Source organism: Molossus molossus, unplaced genomic scaffold (assembly GCF_014108415.1).
Source record: "Molossus molossus isolate mMolMol1 unplaced genomic scaffold, mMolMol1.p scaffold_m16_p_10, whole genome shotgun sequence".
NCBI classification, from domain to species: domain Eukaryota; kingdom Metazoa; phylum Chordata; class Mammalia; order Chiroptera; family Molossidae; genus Molossus; species Molossus molossus.
In genome coordinates, this window is record NW_023425345.1 from 76,648,183 (window position 1) to 76,671,711 (window position 23,529).

General features: G+C 44.2%; 1 protein-coding gene and 1 pseudogene across 2 annotated transcripts; both read right to left on the bottom strand.

Annotated features, from left to right (window-relative positions):
* Positions 1-1,236: 1,236 nt before the first annotated feature.
* On the bottom strand, positions 1,237-23,529 carry COPZ1 (COPI coat complex subunit zeta 1). Of its 2 annotated transcripts, none has more exons than XM_036252048.1 (9): positions 23,432-23,529; positions 10,251-10,319; positions 8,599-8,680; positions 7,894-7,985; positions 5,826-5,881; positions 4,424-4,501; positions 4,225-4,276; positions 2,443-2,481; positions 1,237-1,638 (listed from the first exon to the last, which is right to left on the bottom strand). In XM_036252048.1, the coding sequence occupies exons 1-9, from the start codon at positions 23,447-23,449 to the stop codon at positions 1,591-1,593; spliced, it is 534 nt and encodes a 177-aa protein (XP_036107941.1). In that variant the 5' UTR covers positions 23,450-23,529; the 3' UTR covers positions 1,237-1,590. The 2 variants fall into 2 exon arrangements, with proteins under 2 accessions (XP_036107941.1, XP_036107940.1); XM_036252047.1 differs by lacking the exon at positions 1,237-1,638 and adding an exon at positions 1,708-1,795.
* LOC118624794 lies at positions 15,588-15,687 on the bottom strand (annotated as a pseudogene).

Genomic DNA, 23,529 nt, shown 5'->3' on the forward strand with positions numbered 1-23,529 from the left:
CCCACCCCACCCCTGGCGCCAATTTCCAGGCAAGGGGACTGAGAGATGCCAAGGAGGCAAACAGGCCTGTAAATTAGGTATGGCAGTGATGGTGGGGGAGAATGCTGGGGAGTCTCTGAGGTAAGAGGCAAGAAATATAAGATGGGGAGTGAGGGGGAAGGATGCTAGAGGAATAGGAGCAGCTGCCAAAAAGAGAGGAAGAGGAACAGAAACATCACACAAAGGCAGTTTGAAAAAAGAATTGTTTTATTCCTCTTTGCACAGAGCAGTATATGAAGGTGGCTCCTGACTCCATACATCTCTTACACAAAAATGCCCCCTCAAATATGCCCCGTTATGTGCCCCACTTCAGTCTTGGAGAATTGGCAGTTAATGGGTGGGGCAGAACACTAAGTCTCAGGAAGGTTTTTTGAGACATTTTCATGGGAAGTTTTGAGTCAAGGAAAAAGTTTAGACCCAAGAGTAGGTATTCTATCCTCCCTCTTCCTAGGGAAATTCAAATCCGGAAGGTTTTCTGAAGAAAGGCACCTCTCTCAGCAACCTAGGGAGAGGAAGGGCCTAGACCTATTGCCTGGATGTAAGGCTGAGGCAGAGAGAGGAGAGGGTTAAGTGGCAGAGACCGCAGACCCAAGGCAGAGGAGTAAAAAGCATGTGGGGGAGCGAACAGGGGACTGAGAGAGCCCAGAGGCCCAAGTCGTAAATTCCACCCCCTCCCTAGTTCTGAGAAGAAACTCTTCTTCCCAAGATTAGAATGAAGTTTTAGTTCAGGGACTGGCTTTCCTCCAGGGCACAGAGAGGACAAGCCAGGCAAAGATCCCATGGTAGTGAAGGTAGAGTTAAGGTATCGGACCGAGAGTTGGACGCTCCCACAATGAACACTCACAGACCACAGCAGTTCTGAAGCTATAAGCCAGAATCAGGGTAAAGAATGCAGCTGTGACTGAAATACAAAATTTTATAAGCCCTATTCAATAAAATTTAAAACAGTGCTTCTTCCACTCTGTCCCGTCTATGAGCTGTTTCAATCTTTTTTCCAAGGCTGGAGGACGGAACAGTAAGAAGGAATGAGACAAAATGCTGAAGCCAGTATGGGGGGCTGGGGCTGAGACTAGATATACCTTCCCACAACCCTCACTCATTCTATAGAAAATAATTCTCTTTCCTTCCCCTTGCAGGACATATGGACTGTTGGGATGAAGGCGGGATAAAGGTAAAGGGAGAAAAACACTCAGCACATTCTTTCTCCTGCTTTGATCTGATGTGTAGCTGCAGCAAAGGGCACAGAAGTTAAGAAGAAAATATGCAGGGTAGGAAAACATAGGAGCATAATCCAGTCTAGAAAGGAAGAGGTGTTTCCCCTGCTCTGCATCCAATTCTCCTGGGAGCTTTACTCCCAGAACTGCAAAAAAGTGAGAAGGAATGGGAAGCGCCTAGGGGTTTGGAGGGAGCAACCACAGACAAGATGAAGATTTAAGGATCCCTTGTGACCCCCGAGATGATCCTGAGAGCATCAGCTGGGGGATTGGATGAGAAGTCACAGCAGACATGCGGATTTTTTGAGGGGGTGAGGAGCCAGGAACAGGAGGGTCTTCACCGAAGGAGTGACCACTTGATCTGTTCTTTGGCTGACTGCAGCACCTGCAGGGACAAGGGCAGCATTGAGGGGCTTGCTGGGGGACAGGGTGGGGATGGGAATTGGGGCTTTCCTTCCCCTCACTTGCCTTCCCTGTCCTTAGAAGAATGGCAAATAGAAAATCCCCAAGGGTAGAGGAATGGGAAGAAGCTCTCTAAGGGCCTAGAGGATTGTCAGTTTGGGAAATTGCAAAAAAAATCAAATCCATTGGGAGGATGAAGAGAGAAGAGGTATACCTGGGAGGAAAGAAAAAAACTGGGGGTTACCGGACATATGTTAAAAGGGGTGTGTGTGTGTTACCACATCCAGATGGATTTCTTGGTTGAGAATTCCAAATGGGTGGAAAACAGAATCTCTCCCTTGCCACCCCCCCCCAAAATCAGGTAGACAAATCTATTTGCAAAGTAGCAGGATGGATCTGTAGAACCTACATGTTCTAGAATATGCACTTCCAGCTTTGCCCTCATTTGAACAGTAACAGAGAGAGAGAGTGCGTGTGTACACACATAGACCATCTGCTTAAGGCAAGCCTCTGCTGGGAAATAAATCATGAATGAGGCATCAGGCAGGGAGGGTCTGAAGGGTACACATCAAGGCTGACAGCTACTGTTCACAGGAAACTGGGATGGGAGTTGGGGTGGGGTAAGAGCATTTGGCTGTGTGAGTCCTAGTTCTCTAGAATAAGAGGAAGCCAAAGATGTGTCTTCAGTCTCTATTCTCACTTAGACTTTGTGGGTTGGGGTGGAATGCTATTCTAGCCTCTTTAGTGACCCAGTCCATCTGGAGAAGGAGATAGGAAAAAGTCATACCTGAGACACAGTCTGCTCTGTAAGGGGGACATCTTCACCCTACAACACAGAGGGAAAAGCATTTAGTGTGGGAGGGAGCTGGAGTAAGACAGGATTGAAGTTTGATATTGGACAAGGAAGAGGTGGTCCTTTAAATTGAAGCAAAGGGCAGATACCTTCAACTTCTCAGTCCCTTACAGGGACTAGTACAGCCACAATTTTACTTGGCCAGAGGGACTGTGAGCAAAAAAACCCAACAACAACAACAAAAAACAGTCATTTTATCCACCCTCTATTTTAAGGCAGAAGGACTTCTTAAAAGATTTATTCAATTGCCCTGGCCAGTTTGGCTCAGCGGTTAGAGCATTGGCCTGCAGTCCAGAGACAAGGGTTCAGTTCCCACTAAGGGCACATACCTCGGTTGCAGTTTGTCCCTGGCCCTGGTTGGGGTTGTGCAGGAGGCAGCCGCTTGATGTGTCCCTTTCATGTTGATGTTTCTCTCTCTCTCTCTCTCTCTCTCCCCTCCTACTCTATCTGAACAAAAATGGAAAAATGTCCTCAGGTGAGGATTAAAAAAAAAAAGATTTATTCAATTTCAAGTAATAAGCAGGTTATGTGATCCACAACTTAGGGGGACCTGATTCCCTAGTCAGAGAAGACCTTCCCTGAATATCAATATCACTAGGGAAAGGATGAGGGGGAGCCAGGGATAGTTTAATGGATCCCGCAAGGCCTGATGGGTAACGACAGCATGTTAATTTGAAGAAATAAACTGCTGCAACAGCAGCCTGAGAAGGGGAAGGAGGGAGTTGGGGTGGGGAGGACCCTCTCTCTTGCCACATAGAGACATATGTTAGAGGAGAAGATTAAACTATGCAAATGGAGCCCACGGCAGTTAAGGGAAAAGATTTCCCATTACCCAGCACTGTCAGCCTTCACTCTGTGGAGGTCAGAGCCGGGACATTCTGTGAATGGGGAGATATGCTTTGCTCAGACATTTCTGCACCCCCACAATTTGCTGGTGGGCTCTCTCTGTACCCATCATTATCTCCCCAGCAGACCTGGAGCCTTCTATGGTTAACTCAGAGGCCCTTTTCTGACATCACTAGCACTAAAGAGGACTGAGGTACTAGCAAAATAAGTACTTCCTGATGGAGAGGTGTTACCCTCAGTTTAATAAGACCTTAAAAAACAAGGAAGACACTCCTCTGCCTCAAATGACTGTGATCCATCCCAAAGGAAGAACAAGCAAACTTCAAGTTCCTTTATAGCTTCAGGACCAACAATATTAAAATCTCTTTTGCTTTATCACTGATTCAATAAGCATGTATTAAATGTGCACTCTATGCAAAGAGTGCACCATATGAGGTGCTAGGTACCAGGTTAGGGGCAGAAATAACGTTCCTCTGCTTCCCTTCTTTGGGACAACAAGAATTTGAAAAAGGAGGAGACTGTATGTATTCTACAAGCCCAAACCCTGCAAGTCTGGCCCTGAAAAGTGAGTAGATGGAGGAATATAGAGAAACACTCCTGCCCTGGCCAGTTTAGCTCAGCAGTTAGAGTGTCAGCCCGCGGACTGGAGAGTCCTGGGTTTGGTTCCCGCTAAGGGCACATACCTCGGTTGGTTGCAGTTTGTCCCCAGCCCCGGCTGGGGTTGTATGGGTGGCAACCACTCGATGTGTCTCTCTCACATCGATGTTTCTCTCTCTCTCTTCCTTCTTCTCTCCCTTCCACTCTATCTGAAGATAAATGCAAAAATATCCTCGAGTAAGGATAAAAAAAGAGAGAAACACTCCTGCTTACCCGCAGTGCCACCCGGTGTACCACTTGCTGGGGATCACTCTCTAGGATCACCCTACAAAGACAAAGAAGAGGCCATTATTCACTCTCTCCTGAAGGACCAACTCACTGGCCACTCAGTCCACTTGCCTTAGGATAGGGACACACACACAGATACACACACCCCCAATCCAGGGAGGTCCAGGCAAATCAGAGAACTCACCCTCCATCTACGATTTCATCCACAGCCAAGAAGAGCCCCTCCATGTTCTCCAGCAGAGCTCGCTTTTCTACATTTTTCCTGAGTCCCCAAGAAAAAAAACACCAGCCCATGTGTGAAAGGAACCCTAGGACATTGTCCAAGTTGGGATTATACACTAGACCAATAAATGTCTCCACCAACCACACAAAGAAGTAAATAAGGTAAATAAGAACTTTTAAACTAATCCATGCTAAACCCCTTCCTATTCTTGTTTGCTGAGAAAGGATCAGGAATGTCAGGAAAGAGATTTAAAAAATTCAGTTAATTTCTGACTACTCAAGAGTTGATTATCCAGAGCTATTATTCCCTCTTTCCTACTTGCCATGATGCTGCTCGTGACATTGCTCATAAATGCTGACATCAGTGGGTAGAAAAAAGGAAATAAACAGAGCGAAAACTCTATCTAGAGGTGGTGGAGGTAGGGAGGGGTTGAGTGCAAACTCTATTTGCACTCAAACCCTGACAAGCCTTCTAAGCCTCTCTGCTTCCCCTCCTCCCCATCCCTCTCCAGCTCTGCTCAGGTCTTGAAAAGAAGCCTAACAAGGGGTTTGGGAACAGTCAGGGCCTTCATCCACCAGCCTCAGATCCGGTGGTTGGTGCTTGTGGCCAGTCACATCCGTCAGTTTGACTCTTTCACTAGATTACCCGAAATGAAGTCCATTCATTCACCTGGCTAAGAAATAAATCATCCCCTTCCTGAGGAAATCTGAGCTATTCACCCTGCTGATTTTGCGAGGCTGAGAATGCCCGCTGTTCTGCTCTGGATGGCTGTCTATGCTGGGTTCGCGTGGGAGCTACTGGGGGAATGAACTTCAGAGTCCTGTATGTTTTCAGGAAAAGTATCTTATATCTTTTCTACTGCCCATATCCATGGGGAACAGAGGACTGGTGGAGTGGTGGAAAGGGAGGAGAGGGTAATGGGCACATTCTTCCTGTTCTACAGAAGGAAAAAACTAACGAAAAGTGAAAAATTGGGAGTGTTGCCTCCATTCCCAAGGTACTGATGATTTATCTGGGACATTTCCCTATGCTTGCCCCTTTCCTACCTCGAATGTAAAGAATGAAGTCCAGGAAAGCACTATAAGGGTGCTCAGAACTCTGACAGAGCCGCTGGGGAATAGATTAGAAATAGAGGTGAAGACTCTGCTCCCTCCCAATCCTCTTTCTTAGGAGAATTATTCCAAAGGAACATACTCTCCCCTCCATCTAGTCCTCCCCATCAGTGTGAATTACTCTGAAATAATAAGCCCAACTTCTCATGGTAAATCAGCTCCCTGAAGCCTCTGCTGATGCCCCACAAATCCCTGGGTCTGAAGATTCTCGATTTTCTCTCCCAAACAGATGTCAAGAATGGACTGCTCACCTTAGCATCTGGCTCAATGAGTCAAAGAGGCAGTTCAGAACAGCCATGAGCATCAGCTGTTGGGATACAGAAAAAGCAGAAGGATAAGTTTCAAGGCCCTGAAAGCTGCTTCCTGAAAATAAAACCCTCTAATTCGTTAAGCATCAAAAGACAGAGGCTTTCACAAAGGACCCAAAGCATAAGGTGGAAGTGAGAGCAAAACAGAAAGAGGACCTGTGGTTTCTCACAGAAATAAATTCTGCCACATGATCCTACAATTTATATCTGTCTTTGACCAGATTGTTCAAACAGAACTTTCCTGTCATAATCCTCTACATTTATTTACCAACTGTATATGCTACCTGATATCTTAGATAGAGAAATCATTAACCAAGCAATAGCTGAGGTCAGAGAGTTGGTGGAAAGAGCATGGGCTTTGGAGTCAGACAGATCTGGGCTTAAATCCCAGCTAAGCCATTTTCTAGATGTGTAACCTTGGGAAAATTAGGTTGAACCACATGAAACTGCCACTTTAATAGTTCAACAGTGGTTAAATACTAATAATTTCAGCCTGGCTGGTGTGGCTCAGTTGGCTGAGTGTCATCCCATGCACCAGGAGGTCACTGGTTCGATTCTCGGTCAGGGTACATGTCCAGGTTGCAGGCTTGATCCCCAGTAGGGGGCATGCAGGAGACAGCCAATTGATGGTTCTCTCATATAGATATTTCTAACTCTCCCTTCCTCTCTCTGAAATCAATAAGTTTTGTTTTTTTTTTATCCTCACCCGAGGACATTTTTCCATTTTTTGTTCAGATAGAGTGGGAGGGAGGGAGAGAGAGAGAGAGAGAGAGAGAGAAACATCAATGTGAAAGGGACACATCGAGTGGCTGCCACCCGCACAACCAACCAGGGCCGGGGACAAACTGCAACCGAGGTACGCGCCCTTAGCGGGAACCGAACTCAGGTCTCTCTGGACCACAGGCTGACGCTCTAATCGCTGAGCCAAATCGGCCAGGGCAATTTTTTTTTAAATACTAGTAATTTCATACAGTTCCTCATCTATAAAACAAGGACACACCAATGCCTACAACTCAAAGAAATAAGGTTTAAATAACAACATATTTTACAAAGCACTTATAACAATAAGAGCTCAGTAAGAATTGGTTCTCTCAAACTTTAACTTTTTTTTTGGTACATGCCCCTAGCGGGAACTGAACCCGGGACTCTCTGGTCCGCAGGCCAATGCTCCAACCACTGAGCCAAACTGGCTAGGGCTCAAACTTTTACTTTTGCCTCAAATTATATGGGGGTTTATTTTTACTTATCTACTCTCCTTCCTAGAACTTGCTTCCTGAGGTAAATAGCTTCTTCTTTGCAAAGAAAGCAGGTTAGGACTACACCCAATCTTCTCAAGTGTACAAGTCTCAAGGACTATACCCATTCAGTATGTATAGCTTCAATATGACCCAGAATGTTGGCTAACTGACCCAAACTCAGTCAGGTGTGGAGCACGCGTCCCCACAACCCTGACCATATCTCTGAAATCCATCTTAAAACATACTATCCAGGGAAGATCATTAATATTGTATGTTAATATATATTAAAACACACGTGGTATCTCCTACAGGGAGATAAAAATGATCTGGGAAAACTTATACTCTAGGTTGATTCATTTGCTAGGCCATTTTTGTGAGGCCAGCAGGAATCTCTGACAACTGCTTTAGCCCCGTCAGAAGCCAAAGGGAGCCCTGGCCTATTTGGCTCAGTAGTTAGAGTGTCTGCCCACAGACCAGAGAGTCCCGGGTTCGGTTCCCGCTAAGGGCAAGTACCTTGGTTGCAGTTTGTCCCTGGCCCCAGTTGGAGTTGTGTGGGTGGCAACCAGTCGATGTGTCTCTCTCACACGGATGTTTCTCTCTCCCGCTCTATCTAAAGATAAATGCAAAAATGTCCTCGGGTAAGAATAAAAAATAAATAAAGAAGAAGAAGACAAAGGGATGTGGTACTCCTAAGGCCCAGAACTAGTAACTATGTCCTGCCTGTGGTTTAGGAAGTGGGATCAGAGATAGTGAAGAGGGATGGGGATTCTCACCTCATTTTCATAGGAGCTGCCAATCACATAGAAATAGAGATCGATACTGCTTTTGTACACTACTGTTAGGCCTTCCAAGAGAGCGATTTCACCTGGGGGGGAAAGGTGGAAACAGTAGGTGCCCTGAGACAAGGAAGTAGGACAGATGGAGATACCATGAACTCCTGATATCCAGCTCTTCTAGGCTGAGATAATGTAGATCGAATGACCTCCAAAGATCAAAGTTGACCTGCTTTTTATTTTCAGGTGGTCGCAGAAGGGAAGTATAAACTGGGGGAAGTCTAAATGTATCTTCTCCTCTAACCACCCGCCTTCCACTGCCCTTATTTCCCTCCTTGTATATGAGACAGGATACCAGTCGATCCTTCAGAGGTGAAAATGCAGAGCGGTCACCTTTACAGACTTCCATTTACCTGCCCTAATGGATGCGGTACAATAAGCAGAGCTGCAGTTAAATTTGTCAAGTGAGGCTCATAAATCCAGGGACTAGACAGGTAGCTAACAGCCAACCTTCCAGCATGGTATTCCCGCGTGAGGTACACTCACCTCCCCATTACATTTCTGAAGAGTTTATTATATGAAGGGAGGAGGAAAAAAGAGAAAAAGGAGGCAGAGTCATTTTATCCTTTCTCCGCAGTACTGCTGCCACCCCCTTCCCACCACAGTTTCCCCAACACAGGGAGTAGTGAAAGGAAAATGACCTACTGTCAGTCCGATGGGTCTTGTTGAAAATGTTCTTCTCAAAGGCCTTTTGCTCCTTGACACTGGGATAGGTGTCATCATAGTACTGGTCAGAGGGAAAGAAGAGTTGGGTCATTAGAGCTCAGAACCCAGAATGATTAGTGACTGTGTTTTGTCCTGGTCTTGGATTTCTCTCTTTCAAGGCATGGGGTAAAGGAGAAATACTGACATGGAGAAGGAAGAACTATAGAGGCAGGGAATGGGCGGCAAGTAATCAAATAAAAAAAAAATTTGTTAAAGACCCTGCTCTAGTCCGGCTGGTGTGGCTCAGAGGTTGAGCGCTGACCCATGCACCAAGAGGTCGCCAGCTCAATTCCCAGTCAGGGCACATGCACAGGTTGTGGGCCCAATTCCCAGTGGGGGCATGCAGGAGGCAGCCAATCGATGTTCTCTCTCATCGATGTTTCTGTCTCTCTCCCTCTCCCTCTAAAAATCAATAAAGAGAAAACAAAATAAAATTTTAAAAAGACCCTGCTCTAAGCAACCCCACCTCACATTTCTAAGACTGTAAGGGCAGAGGCCTACAAGTCCTAAGATGAGACTCTGCCCTTGTCTGTATTCTAGGAGAGCAATCCTGAAACCACTCTCATCAAGTGCTTCCTAGAAGATACCCCATGTCAGGGAGCAGTGCTAGAGAACACAAAAGGCCCTAAAAGCACAGAACACTTCTTGCAGACCCTCATTCACTGAAGTTGAGGGATGGAGAAAGGCTACAAAAACCTCCTCTAAAGAAAGGCAAACCCTACCCTATTCCCTCTCATATCTTAGCTTTCTTTTCTGCAAAACTGAAAGAAACAGGAGGCAATCTAGCACATTGCTGAGCCCACTCCCAAGCTCTCCCTGGCAAGGGGGCGGAGATGCAGGCTGCTAAATTGCTCTGCTCTTTAGGGGCTAATCTGTTGCAGTCAGCTGAAGACCTATGACAGGTCTGGCATTTAGTAACTGGATAACTGTTTCAAAAGGTGTCCTGCATAGTTACATCCAATTACAGGGAGGAACAGCTGGTGAATTCTAAACTAATCTCTACCTGCTGATTGATTTATGCTATGCTTGCCCGGAGTTAATACACCAGGGACAGACAAAATTTCTACAGGAGGGGGAGAATATAGAGGAGAGCAGAGGGGTGTCCTTTCTCTTCTTTTTTAATAGATCCAAAGTTAGAAACTTCATACTGGGAAAGCCAGGGGTAACAACCTTGGTGGTAACTGTAGGCCTAGGGTTGGAACCCTGGAACCTATAAGAAATTTCCCTGGAAAAACCCAGGCAGGTGACAAGGCAGAAAGGAAAGGGACAGGAGTAATGGGCATGGGTGGTTACTTCTCATAACTAGACACTGTTTTTTTTTCAGAAACCAAGGTTCTAAGGTTCTCTGCTCTAATGCTGATAACAAAGGAAGTCAAAGTCTGAGGATAGCAAACAAGGCAACTAAGGGACAGAAGCAGGGCAACTAAGGGACGGAAGCAGTTTAGGTTTTATCTGGAGTAGGCATGGGAAAAATGGAAGAATTCTCAAAATTACAGTATCAAGGAATATGAGTTAATAGGGCCAGTCCCAAGATTCAAATCTCAGAGTAAGTCTTTGTCTTGCTCCTAAACTAACATGAAAGGGAATCTCACCTTGGCAAAAAGTCGATCTCCATCATTGTCCAGAATCAGGATGGCTTTGACAGTATACAGGGAGGGTTCCTGAAGAGATATGAACATACCTTCAGTCCTGAAGGCTCCTGCCACCACTGGCAAACCAGACACCTTCTCCTAGCCCCACTGGGGTCCTCTGTGTGTCCCCTGTCCCAACCTGGTTAGATATTGACATTTCCCACTAAGAATGACCAAGTGGTGAATGAAGTGAATTGAGGGAGGGGGCATTTTAACAAAGGACTCAAAAGCAGCATCAGATAAACAGTTTCTCTGAGCCAGACCCACAGCATGTTTAATCAAGGTAGGTCATGCTGTTATTCCCAAATATTATGCTATAGCTATTTCCAAATTACCCTCCCTTGCTGGTCTCCTATGCACACGTGGGTATGGACTGTGACAAGATTAATTAATAAGCACTGCACACGGCTATCTGAAAACAGGGCTGAATGCCCTAATGTACTTGGAAGTTTCTGCAGTCCCAACGCAACAGCAATGCAGAGGCATAAAGTAAGCTTTCCCTAAACCATCCACACACTGAGCAGAGGAAAATGTCAGCACATGCATGTATGTACACACACACACACACACACACACACACACACACACACAGTGAATACCGCCCAGTGAGACATCCATCTCCCAAGACTTCCCCGATGATCCCAATTCTTGTACTATATCCCAACCACTACCACTTATCTTGCCAGGGTAAAAACCAATGTGAATTTTGGGGAAGTTAAGAAGCAATGAGAAGAGAATCAAGCTAAGAAACACTCGGGCCTGGAGATAAAGAGCAGGAGGGGGTGTTTCTTCACTACCAAGAATCAAACTTGGAGGACACTGACTCTCATAAAGGAATCACAGCCTCCGCCTTAATGGTTACACTAAAACTCAAATAACTACAAGGCATATCACTTTGCAAAAACCTTCTCTAGTCCTGCATCTTCTAGACGGCCAGCTAACCAGGACAGGAAGAACGAGAAAGGAAGGAAGGCATTGGTATGTGTATAGGTGTTTGCAGGCTTACATTCCTTGTCTTTCTAATCAATATTACTTACCACTGATATCTCTCCCCTGTGTTATAAGACAAGGCTTTTGCTTTGCTACCTCCCTTTCCTGGCTTACTTAGGAAAACCACAGTCCTCACAGGAGCCAAATATACTCTCCAAGCATGTGTTTAACAAAGACCCAAGGGTCAGGAGAAAAGAATCATTGCTAAGGATCCAGAAACTACAGCATCTATAAAGGTAAACTGTCCAATGAGGCTCCAGGAGGTTTATGGTTCCATGCAAAGAACCAACCCTAGCTCAGGGAGTTAATAATGAGAGTAAAGGCAACCCAGTCTTTTGACAACAAAGTAAAGAATGTAAGCTTCCCCACTTGAATTTTAGAGAACAGCAATTTTTGTGTTTTGGTCATTGATTTATCCAAAGTGTCCAAAACAATGCCTGACCCATACTAAACCCTCAATATTTGTTCAATGATTATGAGACTAGATAAAGTTTCAGAATAAAGTAAAAATGTTTTGATGTAGTATACATCTAGGGGAACCTCTTATAATTACACTTCCAGGTATTGGTAGCTTATCTAGTGTGGCCATTTTGGGTGATATTACTACAAATTTATCTCTCCTGTGATAAACACTCCTTAGAGATGCCCACCCTGTATAGATTACTCTCTGGAATAAACAAAGCATGAGGAACTCCTCTCTCAAATGAAGGAACTCTTTGTCTAGCAGAAGAAAGTCTCTAGACTCTCATCTAATAGGTCACAAATAAAAGCAGTTTTCCTAACTCCTAATTCCCCACAAAAAGATCTTCCCATAAAACAGGCTCAGTTCTATAACAACTTGGATCCTCAATTCATCAAAAGAAAGACACCAATGGGAATGAGTTTCCTTAAGAGAGGGAAAGAAGTCCACAGGGAAGGAACTTTAGAAAAAATATTTTTTTCCCACAATCTTTTCCCTGGAAATCTTTGGCTCTGTTCCTCTATACCCATTCACAGCAACCTTAGAGAGATTCCTAATGGTTTAAACTGGGCATTGAGCTGGCATAGGTAACTGGTTCTTATAGTCATAGATCCTGGCATCCCTAGAAAGAATGGGATTCCAAAGAAAAGAAAAACCCTTACAGCCACCTGCCAACTAGGAGAGTCACACAATGTCCTTTGTGGCCAACTAAGTGTGAGTACCTAAAACAGCTAGCAAAAAAGAGAAACAGATTTCTGGCTCTTGTCGCTAGCTTTTTAGAAGATATTATCATGGAAACCCCCAAGTAAAAATATTGGATTTTCCTGGGAAAGATAAAAAAGACAGGCAAAGGAAGTCAATGAGAAGACCAAATCCGGCTTATTTTACAGCTCTAAAAGGGGTAAGAAGGAACTAGAGAAAAGGCCGGTCATGTCAAACTTCTAAAGGATTATAACTACACTAAATCAAGCTGAGAATTTAGGCAAAAACTTAAATGCTGCTTCAATTCTCCATTGTGCTACCGCTAGAGCCAGCAGCTTCTCCTTTACTTCTCCTGCCACCTCCTGACTGTAGCTGGTTCCACTTCAGCCCAGGGCCTTTAACTCTCAGGAGTGGGGAGGGCCAGGAGTCCCTCTCACATCATAAAACCAGCCAGTTTAAAGGCCCCAGAAGCCATTACTGATAATGTAATTTCATCTTTAAGTTTTTGCAAAGGGCAAGTTTATAAATAACTCCCAGCTATTGAGAAATGGGCTTCCTCGACAATGAACTAGGCTTGACCTTGTAACACATTAAATGCTGATTATTGAGAAGGACCCTACAAGCTTAAGGCCATGTTCAAGGGATTTAAAAGGTCTGTTCTTCCCTCCCACTCCCAAATGGGTAGCTGCTAGAAAGCTTTCGAGACAAAGTTCTGTGATGCACTGACTTTCAGAGAGCCACAGCCTGAGTGTATAACAGAACTTCACCTCAAATGCTAACGGTGCCTGGAAATGATGTGTAGGCAGATTAGTTTGCGGGAGATAGGATAGCTCAGATATATGTTTATGTATGTTTTTATTATCATGGAAAACCAAGTCTGGACTCCTCAGGAGAGCCGAAACAACACTAAACAAGCAAATAGCCTGCTACAAAGGAGTCTTTGATCTCAATCAGGAGATTCTGAAGCCTAGTGGAAAAAAATCATCATCTCCCAGTATCCCCTCCCTAAGCAGAGAGGATTACAGGGGAAGAGCTATTCCTAGTGCTGCCCCCTGTGGGCCTTCTGATGACCTGCAGCTTCCTAAGGATTATAGTCAGAACCTCTGGATAAAAAGCTCTCTATTTGTTCCTTGTAAGCCAAACTAAGAGAGATGGGCTCCAAAAAAGCACTAAATTGTGTTCACAATGTATATAGTATGAGAACACTCTGGGGTAAGATCGTGATATGCCATCAGAAGAGGACTAGGGGAGTATTTGGAGAGGCAGACAGGATATTTGGTGACTATGACTACTTACTTGATTCATTTGGAGAAGGGGGACCAAGAAGCCTCCAAGGACTTAGAGGATGCTATCAACAGAGCTGAAAGGGCACAAGTAAGAATCTGGTTGAGATTCCTAGAAATCTCTTCATTCCCCACTTATAAAGAAATCATTATGGTCATGCCAAAAAGTAGTACCCTGGCTTGGCAATAGATCTTTATCAACTAGAAACAAGATGCTCTTCCCTCAACCCTAGTTAAAAGTGAAGCCAAGACAGTAAAAACTAGAAGGAGAAATTCCTAGATACCAATCCCAGCTCTACATGACCTAAGCAGGTATTTGCTCCCTGACTCCGTGCCAACTTCTTGAAAATGAAAAGCTCCTCTGGGGTTGAGGGTTCAAATTTGCCAGCCACAAGCCTGGGGACTTCAGATGAAAAGAAAAGAATTAGGCAAATGCTTTGACAGGGAAGAGCAGTTTTCACATACTACCCAGGGGATTTTCTTAGATTCAAGAAGCACAGCACAGGAAAGAATAGGAGCCACAGGTATCAAAGAACTGGAAGATATGAGACCAAATGTTGGTTACACAGAGGAAAATGAACATGTTTTGGGAAGAAAGAATTGACAGCAAAAGAGATACATAGAGAGAATCTTCCTATCTGACACTGATAAAAAACGTGAATGCAGTGACCAAGAATGCTAACACTTTAGGAGAAAATGTCTCTAAACTCCTAAAAATTCTTGTATTATAATCTGGATTAGCCATTACCAAGTTCTACCTTTCTCTAGGACTCAGCTTCCTCACTGAAGAAATGAGAGGCCTGAGCTAGATCAGTCCATGTTAATACCTTTTTTGAAGTACAGCAGACTCCTTTGATAAGCTTAAGAAATTTATGGACCTTGTTACCAGAAAAATACACATCACAAACTGTTATATTTGAAGGAGTTCATAGACCTAGGTTTAGAATTAAATGAGATTCTCTCTGAAGATAATAAGATGATGTGGGGAGGGAATAAAGAAAGAGGGAAGTGAGTGATACTTTAGTAAATCACCCCCTTTCCTCAGCCGGGCACCAAGTAATGGCTTCAATAAATATGTGTGTGGCCTACATAAATTAATAAATACAATTGAGAAAACTAACACAGCCAGCAAGGGGAGCAAAGGTCAGCACCACACCACTCTAGCTTTCAATGACTAAATTTGGTGGCTGTAAGACAGGCAGGACAAAGATAACCAAGTTCCAGCTCTTCAGGAATGCAAAGTCTCAGGTCCTTTATTAAAATTCAGAAAGCTAGTCTGCTAGAGAATTTTATGCCTAGAGGTACCACAGTCCCTAATTCTTCAACTATTATAGAAGTGAAACAATTACAGAAATGTGGGACAAAGGAAGCAGTACTTATTGGGAAGAGACATGAACTGAACAAACAAATCACAGTACTCTCCACCTGAGGTTTGGCAGCAATATTAGAACGTTCTGCCTTCCCAGTTTGGTAATTCAGGAGCCCTCACTTAAATATCACTCAGCAGAGCAGGCTAGTTTGGCTCAGTGGTTACAGCATCGGCCCATGGACCAGAGAGACTCGGGTTACGTTCCCACTAAGGGCACGTGCCTCAGTTGCAGTTGGTCCCAGGCCCCGGTTGGGGTCATATGGGTGGCAACCAGTTGATATGTCTCTCTCACGTTGATGTTTCTCTCTCTCTCTCCCTCCCGCTCTATCTGAAGATGAATGCAAATATGTCCTCGGGTGAGGATAAAAAATAAATAAATAAATATCACTCAGCAAAGGAAAAAATCAAATGGGGATAGATCCATTTCTGATTTCTTGGTCATGATCTGTATACTAATTTATTCTCAACTCCCCCTCCTCTCCATCTGCTCCTGGAAACAAAATACACAAATTTGCGTGTCATCCTTATGCAGGGGTCATGCTAATCTTTTCTGTATAGTTCCAATTTAAGTATATGTGCTGCCGAAGCAAGCACCAAAAAGACTGAATTGATAGCCTCTGTGTTCATCTTTCAATCTATTTGCTCCCCCAAATCAACCCTTGAGGCAGAATTTCTAGCCTTTCCCCTAGTTTCAGTCTCCCTCTAAAAATTATACAAATAAGAGAAAAGGAGGGAGAAAATTGGTAGACAGAGCTCTCCAGGCCAGTTGGCTGTAAATGAGGATTATCTGCCTTGATAGTGGGAAAATTAAAGTTAAATAAGGAGACCTAGGCTTCATCTGCAGCATGTAAGACTCAGGTTACACAACAGGAAAGATTTCCTGAACAGATGTGGTGGTCAAACACCAGAAGAGGTGACAAAGGCTAGGGAATCTAAGGACAGGAGAACTCTAATTTTTTTTTTTAATCCTCACCCAAGGATATTTTTCTATTTATCTTCAGGTAGAGAGAGAGGGAGAGAAAGGGAGAGAGAAACATAGATGTGAGAGGGACACATCGACTGGTTGCCTCCCGCATAACCCCGACCAGGGCCAGGGATGAACCACAACCTACTAGGTATGTGCCCTTGGTTGGAATCAAACCTGGGACTCATTGGTCCACAGGTGGATGCTCTACCGCTGAGCCAAACTGGCCAGGACAGGACAGGAGAACTCTAATAATCTGATCTGAGAGAAAGTCTATGTTTTAAAGAATTAGAAGAGGCAGAATGTAGGCAGGCCCTTGCCAGTAGGGACATCTTAAAATGTTCATAGATTTAACCTCCCAATCCACCTTCATTGGCTGCTGGTGGACATTCTGCCTTTGTCTTCCTAATTACTCTAACATAAATGGATAGGCACTGATTCTTTATTCCTGTTCTATCCTTTATTTGCTTCTTTAGTTCCCTTTTCTATACTAGTTTGCTTGTCGATATCCTGTCAACCAAGTCATGTCAATGGAGTAAAGTAAAAATCAGTAGCAAATATCTAGCTAAAAAAGACTCTAAATCTATCACTGTGCTCCCGCAAATATTTGGATAATTGCATTCATCCTCTACCTCCCAGGGACAACCTGGCTTCTCAAGGGTCTGGCTTTCTTCATGTGGAGGCCCCTCCTCCTCTTTTGACCATGTGACAGCTCCCCTAGACCTTTGATGTAATTTATACCTTGCCAGGGACCAACTCTTTCCCACCACTGTGAAGGAGAGGGAAAAAATATATATAAATACGTCGGAAATCTATAACGAGGTCTTCTTGGAGGGCAAGACATGGGGAGAGTTAGAAGCAGCGTCAATTGCTCTTTAGGGGTTTTAGTTCAAGCAGAGGTCTGCTTCCAGCAATCAACCATTAAAACAAGCCGGCCAGAGTAACAGCACAGTTTATTCTGATCATTTAATTTGAAGTGTCAATAAATTAAACTTCAATCAATTAAACTAGGTGTGCAATAACCCAGATGGACACCCCGACACCAACATAATCACAATAAAAATTTTTATGGCTGCCAGGGACCTCACGGGGGGCAGTGCTGGCACTGCTCGCGCCCTAGCTGAGAAATATATCTCCACAGTGCAGGAACGAGGAGATTGCTTCTCCTAACGAAATGGAGGGGCCAGGCACCGCCAAGGACGCAGCTGGAAGAGGGGCACAGGGGACTGCCAGGAATGAGATGGGAGTGCTTTGGGGGCTTAATGTAATTGATACCTTTGCCCAGAGCAGGAGGAGGGGGCATTTAGGCCAAGTACCTCTACTGTTAGTGCCAGAGGAATTTAACAAAAGCCCCATTAAGATGATTCAGGAAGCAAAGGCCATAGAGCAGTATCAACCTTTAAGAGTCACTGATGTACTCTGCATAGTTTCCTCCTCCATATATATGCATACTCTTGTGCACTTTGGATGCCCTGATGTTTGAATGAGGCTTACAATTCAGGATTTGGTCATTTTTTAAGGATAAAAATGTTATGATGGGGAGAGAAAGGATACAAACAAAAAGTCTGGTCCATAAAGCACTGGAAAAGCACTCTAAAAGTGAATCCAAAGAGGATTAGGAAAAATGAAATCTATGAGGGAAGATTTAAGGATCTAGTCTGCTAGAGTAATTCAGTTTTGAGAAAAAAGGTAAACCAAAGGAGGAAGAGGATAAGCCATCATCTTTAAGATCCCATAGGTTATTAATGGAGAACAGTGACCTGCAGAGATCCCTCTCCATTCACAAGGAAGGGATAACCAGCAGAAAACAGCAGGAGAGAGAAAGCTAAGTCCAAAGATGCAGGCTGGGAGCATCATTAAGTACTAGGAACAGAAGGAGATGAAAAGTTATCTTTCCTTAGAGACTACAAGTAGACCTAAGAAAGATTAGACAAATGTGTTTGAGAACTAGGGCTGAATTACTTAATTTAAGAAAGAAATGTGACTTATTGTAAAATCCTTAAATGAAGGGACCCTAGGTATTCAGATATATCCATAATCAAATCAATTTTTAATTGATGGTTCTTTTTTTATTATTTTTATTGAGAGAAAGAGAGAGAAACATCAATGTGAGAAACATCAACTGGTTGCCTCCCGTACATGCCCCAACCAAGGATCGAACGTGCAACTTTAGTACGTGCCCTGACTGGGCATCAAACCACACTTTCTGGTGTACCGGGCAACATTCCAACCAACTGAGCCACATCAGCCAGGGCGATGGTTCTTCTTGACCTCCTCTAGATTACCCTTCTCTTCTCAATATTCTATGGCTATGTTTGCAGAGGTGAGGATAAAAGGATATGCTTTGATCAGATTTCCACTGAAGTCCAGCTAAACTAGGCAATAAAAATGTGAAAGGAGCCCTGACCAGTTTGGCTCAGCAGTTAGAACGTCAGCCCAAGGACCAAAAGCCTCGGGTTCAATTTTGGTCAAGGACACATCCCTTGGTTACGGTTTGGTCCCAGCCCTGGTTGGGGTCATGTGGGAGGCAACCAGTCGATGTGTGTCTCTCACATCAGTGTTTCTCTTTCCCTCCTCCCCTCCCTCCCTCACTCTGTCTGAAGAGAAAAAAAAATATCCTCGGGTGAGGATTAAAAAAAAAAAAAAAAGCACAGGCTGGTGTGGTCAGTGGTTGGGCATCGACCCATGCACCAAGAGGTCATTGGTTCAGTTCCCGGTCAGGACACATACCCAGGTTGTGGGCCAAATCCCCAGTTGGGGGCATGCAGGAGGCAGCCAGTCGATGTTCCCTCTCATCGATGTTTCCATCTCTCTTCCTCTCTCTCTAAAATCAATAAAGAAAAAAAATTTTTTTTTAAGTGAAAGGAGGTCCTGGCCAGTGTGGCTTAGTTGGTTGGGCATCATTTGTGCACCAAAAGGTTGCCAGTTCAATTCCTGGTGAGGGAACATGCCTGGGTTGCAAGATTGATCCTCAATCTTTGGTAGGGGCTATGCAGAGGAGGCAGCTTATTAATATTTTTTTCTCTCTCTCTCCCTTTTTCTCTCTAAATAGCAATGAAAGTATTTTCTAAAAAGTGAAAGGAGGAAGCCTAAAGGAATTTTAGAAGTTGTCTCCCTTTCTAAGGAGTGGCTTGTAAAATACTATCCCGTTACAATAAACACTTCAGTTTAGAAGAGAGTTAAGATCCAAGGATTCTTCATACTTTTCATAATGAAGATGGTGACCCAAAAATCAGGAGATACTGCTAAGTACACAGACGACGGGAAGAGATTAAAAGGAGCAGGGAGGGCCCTGGCCAATTTGGCTCAGCAGTAGAGCGTCAGCCCATGGACCAATGAGTCTCAGGTTCAATTCTGGCCCAGAGCATGTACCTCAGTTGTGGTTCGCCCTCGGCCCTGGTTGGGATCGTGCGGGAGGCAACCAGTCGATGTGTCCCTCACATTGATGTTCCCCTCTCTCTCCCCTCTCTCCCTCCCACTCTATCTGAAGATAAATGGAAAAAATAAAAATAAAAGGAGCAGGGAGAAAGGGTGATTCTGAATCAGATGGAGCTAAATTTTGTGGGCCAGTATGTGAGAGGGTAGTGAGACGAGAATGAAAAACTTTGGAAATATCACCTAATTCCTAACTATGGTACCTCATCGGAACCACTGAATGCTGAAAATTATTTCCATGACTATCTTCTCACTTCTCCAAAGATTAGTACAAAACTAGTGCCATGACCAGCCAATGTGGCTCAGTGGACTGGTCATTGTCCCATGGACTGAGAGGTCCCAGTTTGATTCCCAGTCAGGGCACATGCCAGGGTTGAGGGCTCCATCCCCAGTAGGGGGCTTGCAGGAGGCAGTCTGTCAATGTTTTTCTCTCACTGATCTCTCTCTCTCTCTCTCTCTCTCTCTCTCTCTCCCTTCTTCTCTCTGAAATCAATAAAACATATATATATTTTTTTAATTAAAAAAACACACAAACAAACAGCACCATTGTGGATACAGAGAAGTTGATTCATTACATACGATGAATGCCTTAGGTCATTAGGACTTAATTTTCCCCTGGAACTCCAGTTAAGAAGAGCCAGAATGGTGAGAAAGCTATTTAAATTCTTAATTGGGAGCCCAAAATATATTGACATTGTAAAGAGAAAAAAAAAAGTTGGAAAAAGCTGATACAAAGGATAATACTAGTTTAATATCCTAAGAACTCTGGAGATCAGCACAAGAGTTGATACCTGTTGGTACTTTGTCCCCAACAAAAGTTTTATATAGCTAATGGTCAAAGTACAATTGGTGGGGGGGGACAGGATCGGGAGGAGGGTGTCGATGGGGGGAAAAGGAGAAATATCTGTAACAAAAATAAATAAATTTTTTAAAAAGTACAATTTTGTATACTAAAGAGGTGGAAACTGATGATAAGGTAACATTAGAGAATTAGTCTGGGGCTGGGAATCAAAATCTAATCTAGTTTTGACAATGTACTTCTTTAAGCAAGCTCTTGGTTTCCCCTAACCTCACTACATAAGTTCATCATGACAAAGAACCAGTGTGGTTTTTATTTTTTTATTTTATTTTTTATCCTCCCCCAAGGACATTTTTGCATTTATCTTCAGATAGAGCGGGAGGGAGAGAGGGAGGAAGAGAGAGAGAGAGAATCATCTATGTGAGAGAGACACATCGACTGGTTGCCACCCACACAACCCCAACCAGGGCGGGGACAAACTGCAACTGAGGTACGTGCCCTTAGTAGGAAGGGACCCAGGACTCTCAGGTCCACGGGCCAACACTTTAACCGCTGAGCCAAAACGGCCAGGGCAGCAATGTGTTTTTTTTTTTTTTTATCCTCACCCAAGGACATTTTTCAATATTTTGTTCAGATAGAGTGGGAGGGGGAGAGAGAGAAAGAAACATCGACGTGAAAGGGACACATCTAGTGGTTGCCACCCAAATGACCCAACCAGGGCCAGGGACAAACTGCAACCGAGCCCTTAGCGGGAACTGAACCCGGGTCTCTCCAGACCACAGGCCGATGCTCTAACTGCTGAGCCAAACCGGCCAGGGCACCAGTGTGGTTTTTAAAGCAAAGTTCAGGGGTGGGGTACCTTGAATAGGTTAGCAGGGATCTGTGAATGTGGCATCTTAGGTACAGATTAAAATGGATATAAGAAAGAAGCAGGTTGAAATACACTTCACTGAGGAAGCAGTCAAAGAACTGAGGTAGGAGAAAATGTGAGAGACTTTACATATAAATCCCTCTGACCACCATACACAGCTTCTCAAGTATTATCTCCCTCACTCATTTACCTGTAACCAGGCTCCCTTCTAAACTGATGTAGGTAAGTCTAAAAACTTCCAAAGAAACCAATTCCCTAGAACTTATCTCAATCTGTTAACTGATTAATAGTGGTTAACTGCTTGGGACAGAAAAGATTTCATTAAAAACTAATCAAATTAGCCCTGGCCGGTTTGGCTTAGCGGTTAGATCGTCAGCCTGTGGTCCAGAGAGACCCAGGTTCGGTTCCCGCTAAGGGCATGTACCTCGGTTGCAGTTTGTCCCCAGCCCTGGTTGGTCGTGCAGGTGGCAGCCACTCAATGTGTCCCTTTCACGTTCGATGTTTCTCTCTCTCTCTCTCTCTCTCTCTCTCTCTCTCTCTCTCCTTCTCTCTCCCTCCCACTCTATCTGAACAAAAAATGGAAAAATGTCCTCGGGTGAGGATAAAAAAAAAAAACTAATCAAATTAAAAAAGAAAAAAAAACACCTTAATTTTTTTTTTTTTTTACCCTCACCCAAGGACATTTTTCCATTCTTTGTTCAGGTAGAGTGGGAGGGAGAGAGAGGAACAGAGAGAGAGAGAAACATCGATGTGAAAGGGACACATCGAGTGGCTGCCACCTGCGCAACCAACCAGGGCCGGGGACAAACTGCAACTGAGGTACACACCCTTAGCGGGAACTGAACCCCGGTCTCCCTGGACCGCAGGCTGCTGATCTAACCGCTGAGCCAAACCGGCCAGAGCAAAAACCCTCAAATTTTAAGCTTTCTACCTAGATTTGACCAACCCATATGATGAGAAGAAATTATCTCTATCTTTGCTATATTTTGTTGTTGTCAATCCTCACCCAAGGATATTTTTTCCATTGATTTTTAGAGAGAGTGGAAGGGAAGGAGGGAGAAAGAGCGAGAGAAAGAGAGAGGAAAAAAAACACATCAATGTGAGAGAGACACATGGATTGGTTGACACACCCTCACCAGAGGGGAAAATTGAAACTGCAACCCAGTGTGCCCTTGATCAGGAATCAAACCCACTACCCTTCGGTGCCAGGGCCAATGCTCCAAACACAGAGCCACACCAGCCAGAGCTATCTTTGCTATCTTTACAAAGGATAACTGAAACCTGTTATTCTCATTTACCTGATGAAGATCTGAATGTGTACGTGTATTAGAGCTGAGGGAAAGAAAAAGACAAGAAAGAGGCCTCGAGTTCAACTCAATTAAGGAAGGGGCTGGGAGCTAATTCCCATACACACATCTGTGTTAACATCTCCAAATTGCAAAACAGATGGGACCCTTCTTCAGAGAAATTCTCTGGTCCAATTTTAAAAGACGAGGTAATAGTGTTTTATTCATTTGAATAAGCAAAAAAAAAAAAAATACAATCATACGGACAAGGGAGCTAACATACCCCTTTAACCACCAAAATTCTCAGATAACTCAAGAGAGTTAGCATCCCAGATCCTACTAGAACACTTCCTAAAGTTTAAATGGGTAGGGAAAAGGAGAGCGGAATAAGGAGTCTGGAAAAATGTTCCACAATCCATCCTAACTCTACCAGGTATTCCAGAACTTTGATGGAATACTGATACTTCATCGTGACAGATCTATAAAAAGAGTATTTACAGGAAACCGAAGTAAAAAGAAAACAACTTTTTGAAGGAATGTGACAAGCAACTATCAAAGGAGAGTCAAATTGTGACAACTACCAACAAGAAAACCTGTGATAACAAACACTTGCACTTTACTCTTACAATTTGGGGCGAGTTGGGAGGTTTGGGGAAACTCAAATCAGGATATCATCCACAATGCTCAAAATCGGGGGAACCTGAAAGACCCCCAATTCAGTGCGTTCACGAACCTTTGTGTCCTAAGGACTCTATGTGCTCCCTTCAACTTTCCACTGACTCTGCTCTCTCCCCGGCAGAGCTTCCTACTCTAAACCGAGGCTTTAGCTCCTGCTCTAGGCCATACGCTAGTCCACGCGTTGACTGAACCTTCGGTTCCCGAGGATTACCCGGATGTCCCCTTTCTAACCCCTCCCAGACAGCCTGAATCCCGACTCTCGGCCCCTCTGGGCACCGCAGCACCTCAGCTGCCCCGGATCCTACCAAAATCAGCGGCTCCATCTTGCCCTGCAGCTGGTGCCGACGTGGAGTCGCAAAAACAACGCCGCTGCTGATTGGCCCTACGTCCTAATTAGACCCCG

Bases quoted from the DNA above. Each gene is read 5' to 3' on its own strand.
- COPZ1 (XM_036252047.1), bottom strand. The intron at 7,986-8,598 runs GTAGGTCATTTT...TTTCCCCCCCAG, and splicing joins CAAGACCCATCGGACTGACA to GTGAAATCGCTCTCTTGGAA. The intron at 4,502-5,825 runs GTGAGCAGTCCA...TTGGGGACTCAG, and splicing joins TCATTGAGCCAGATGCTAAG to GAAAAATGTAGAAAAGCGAG.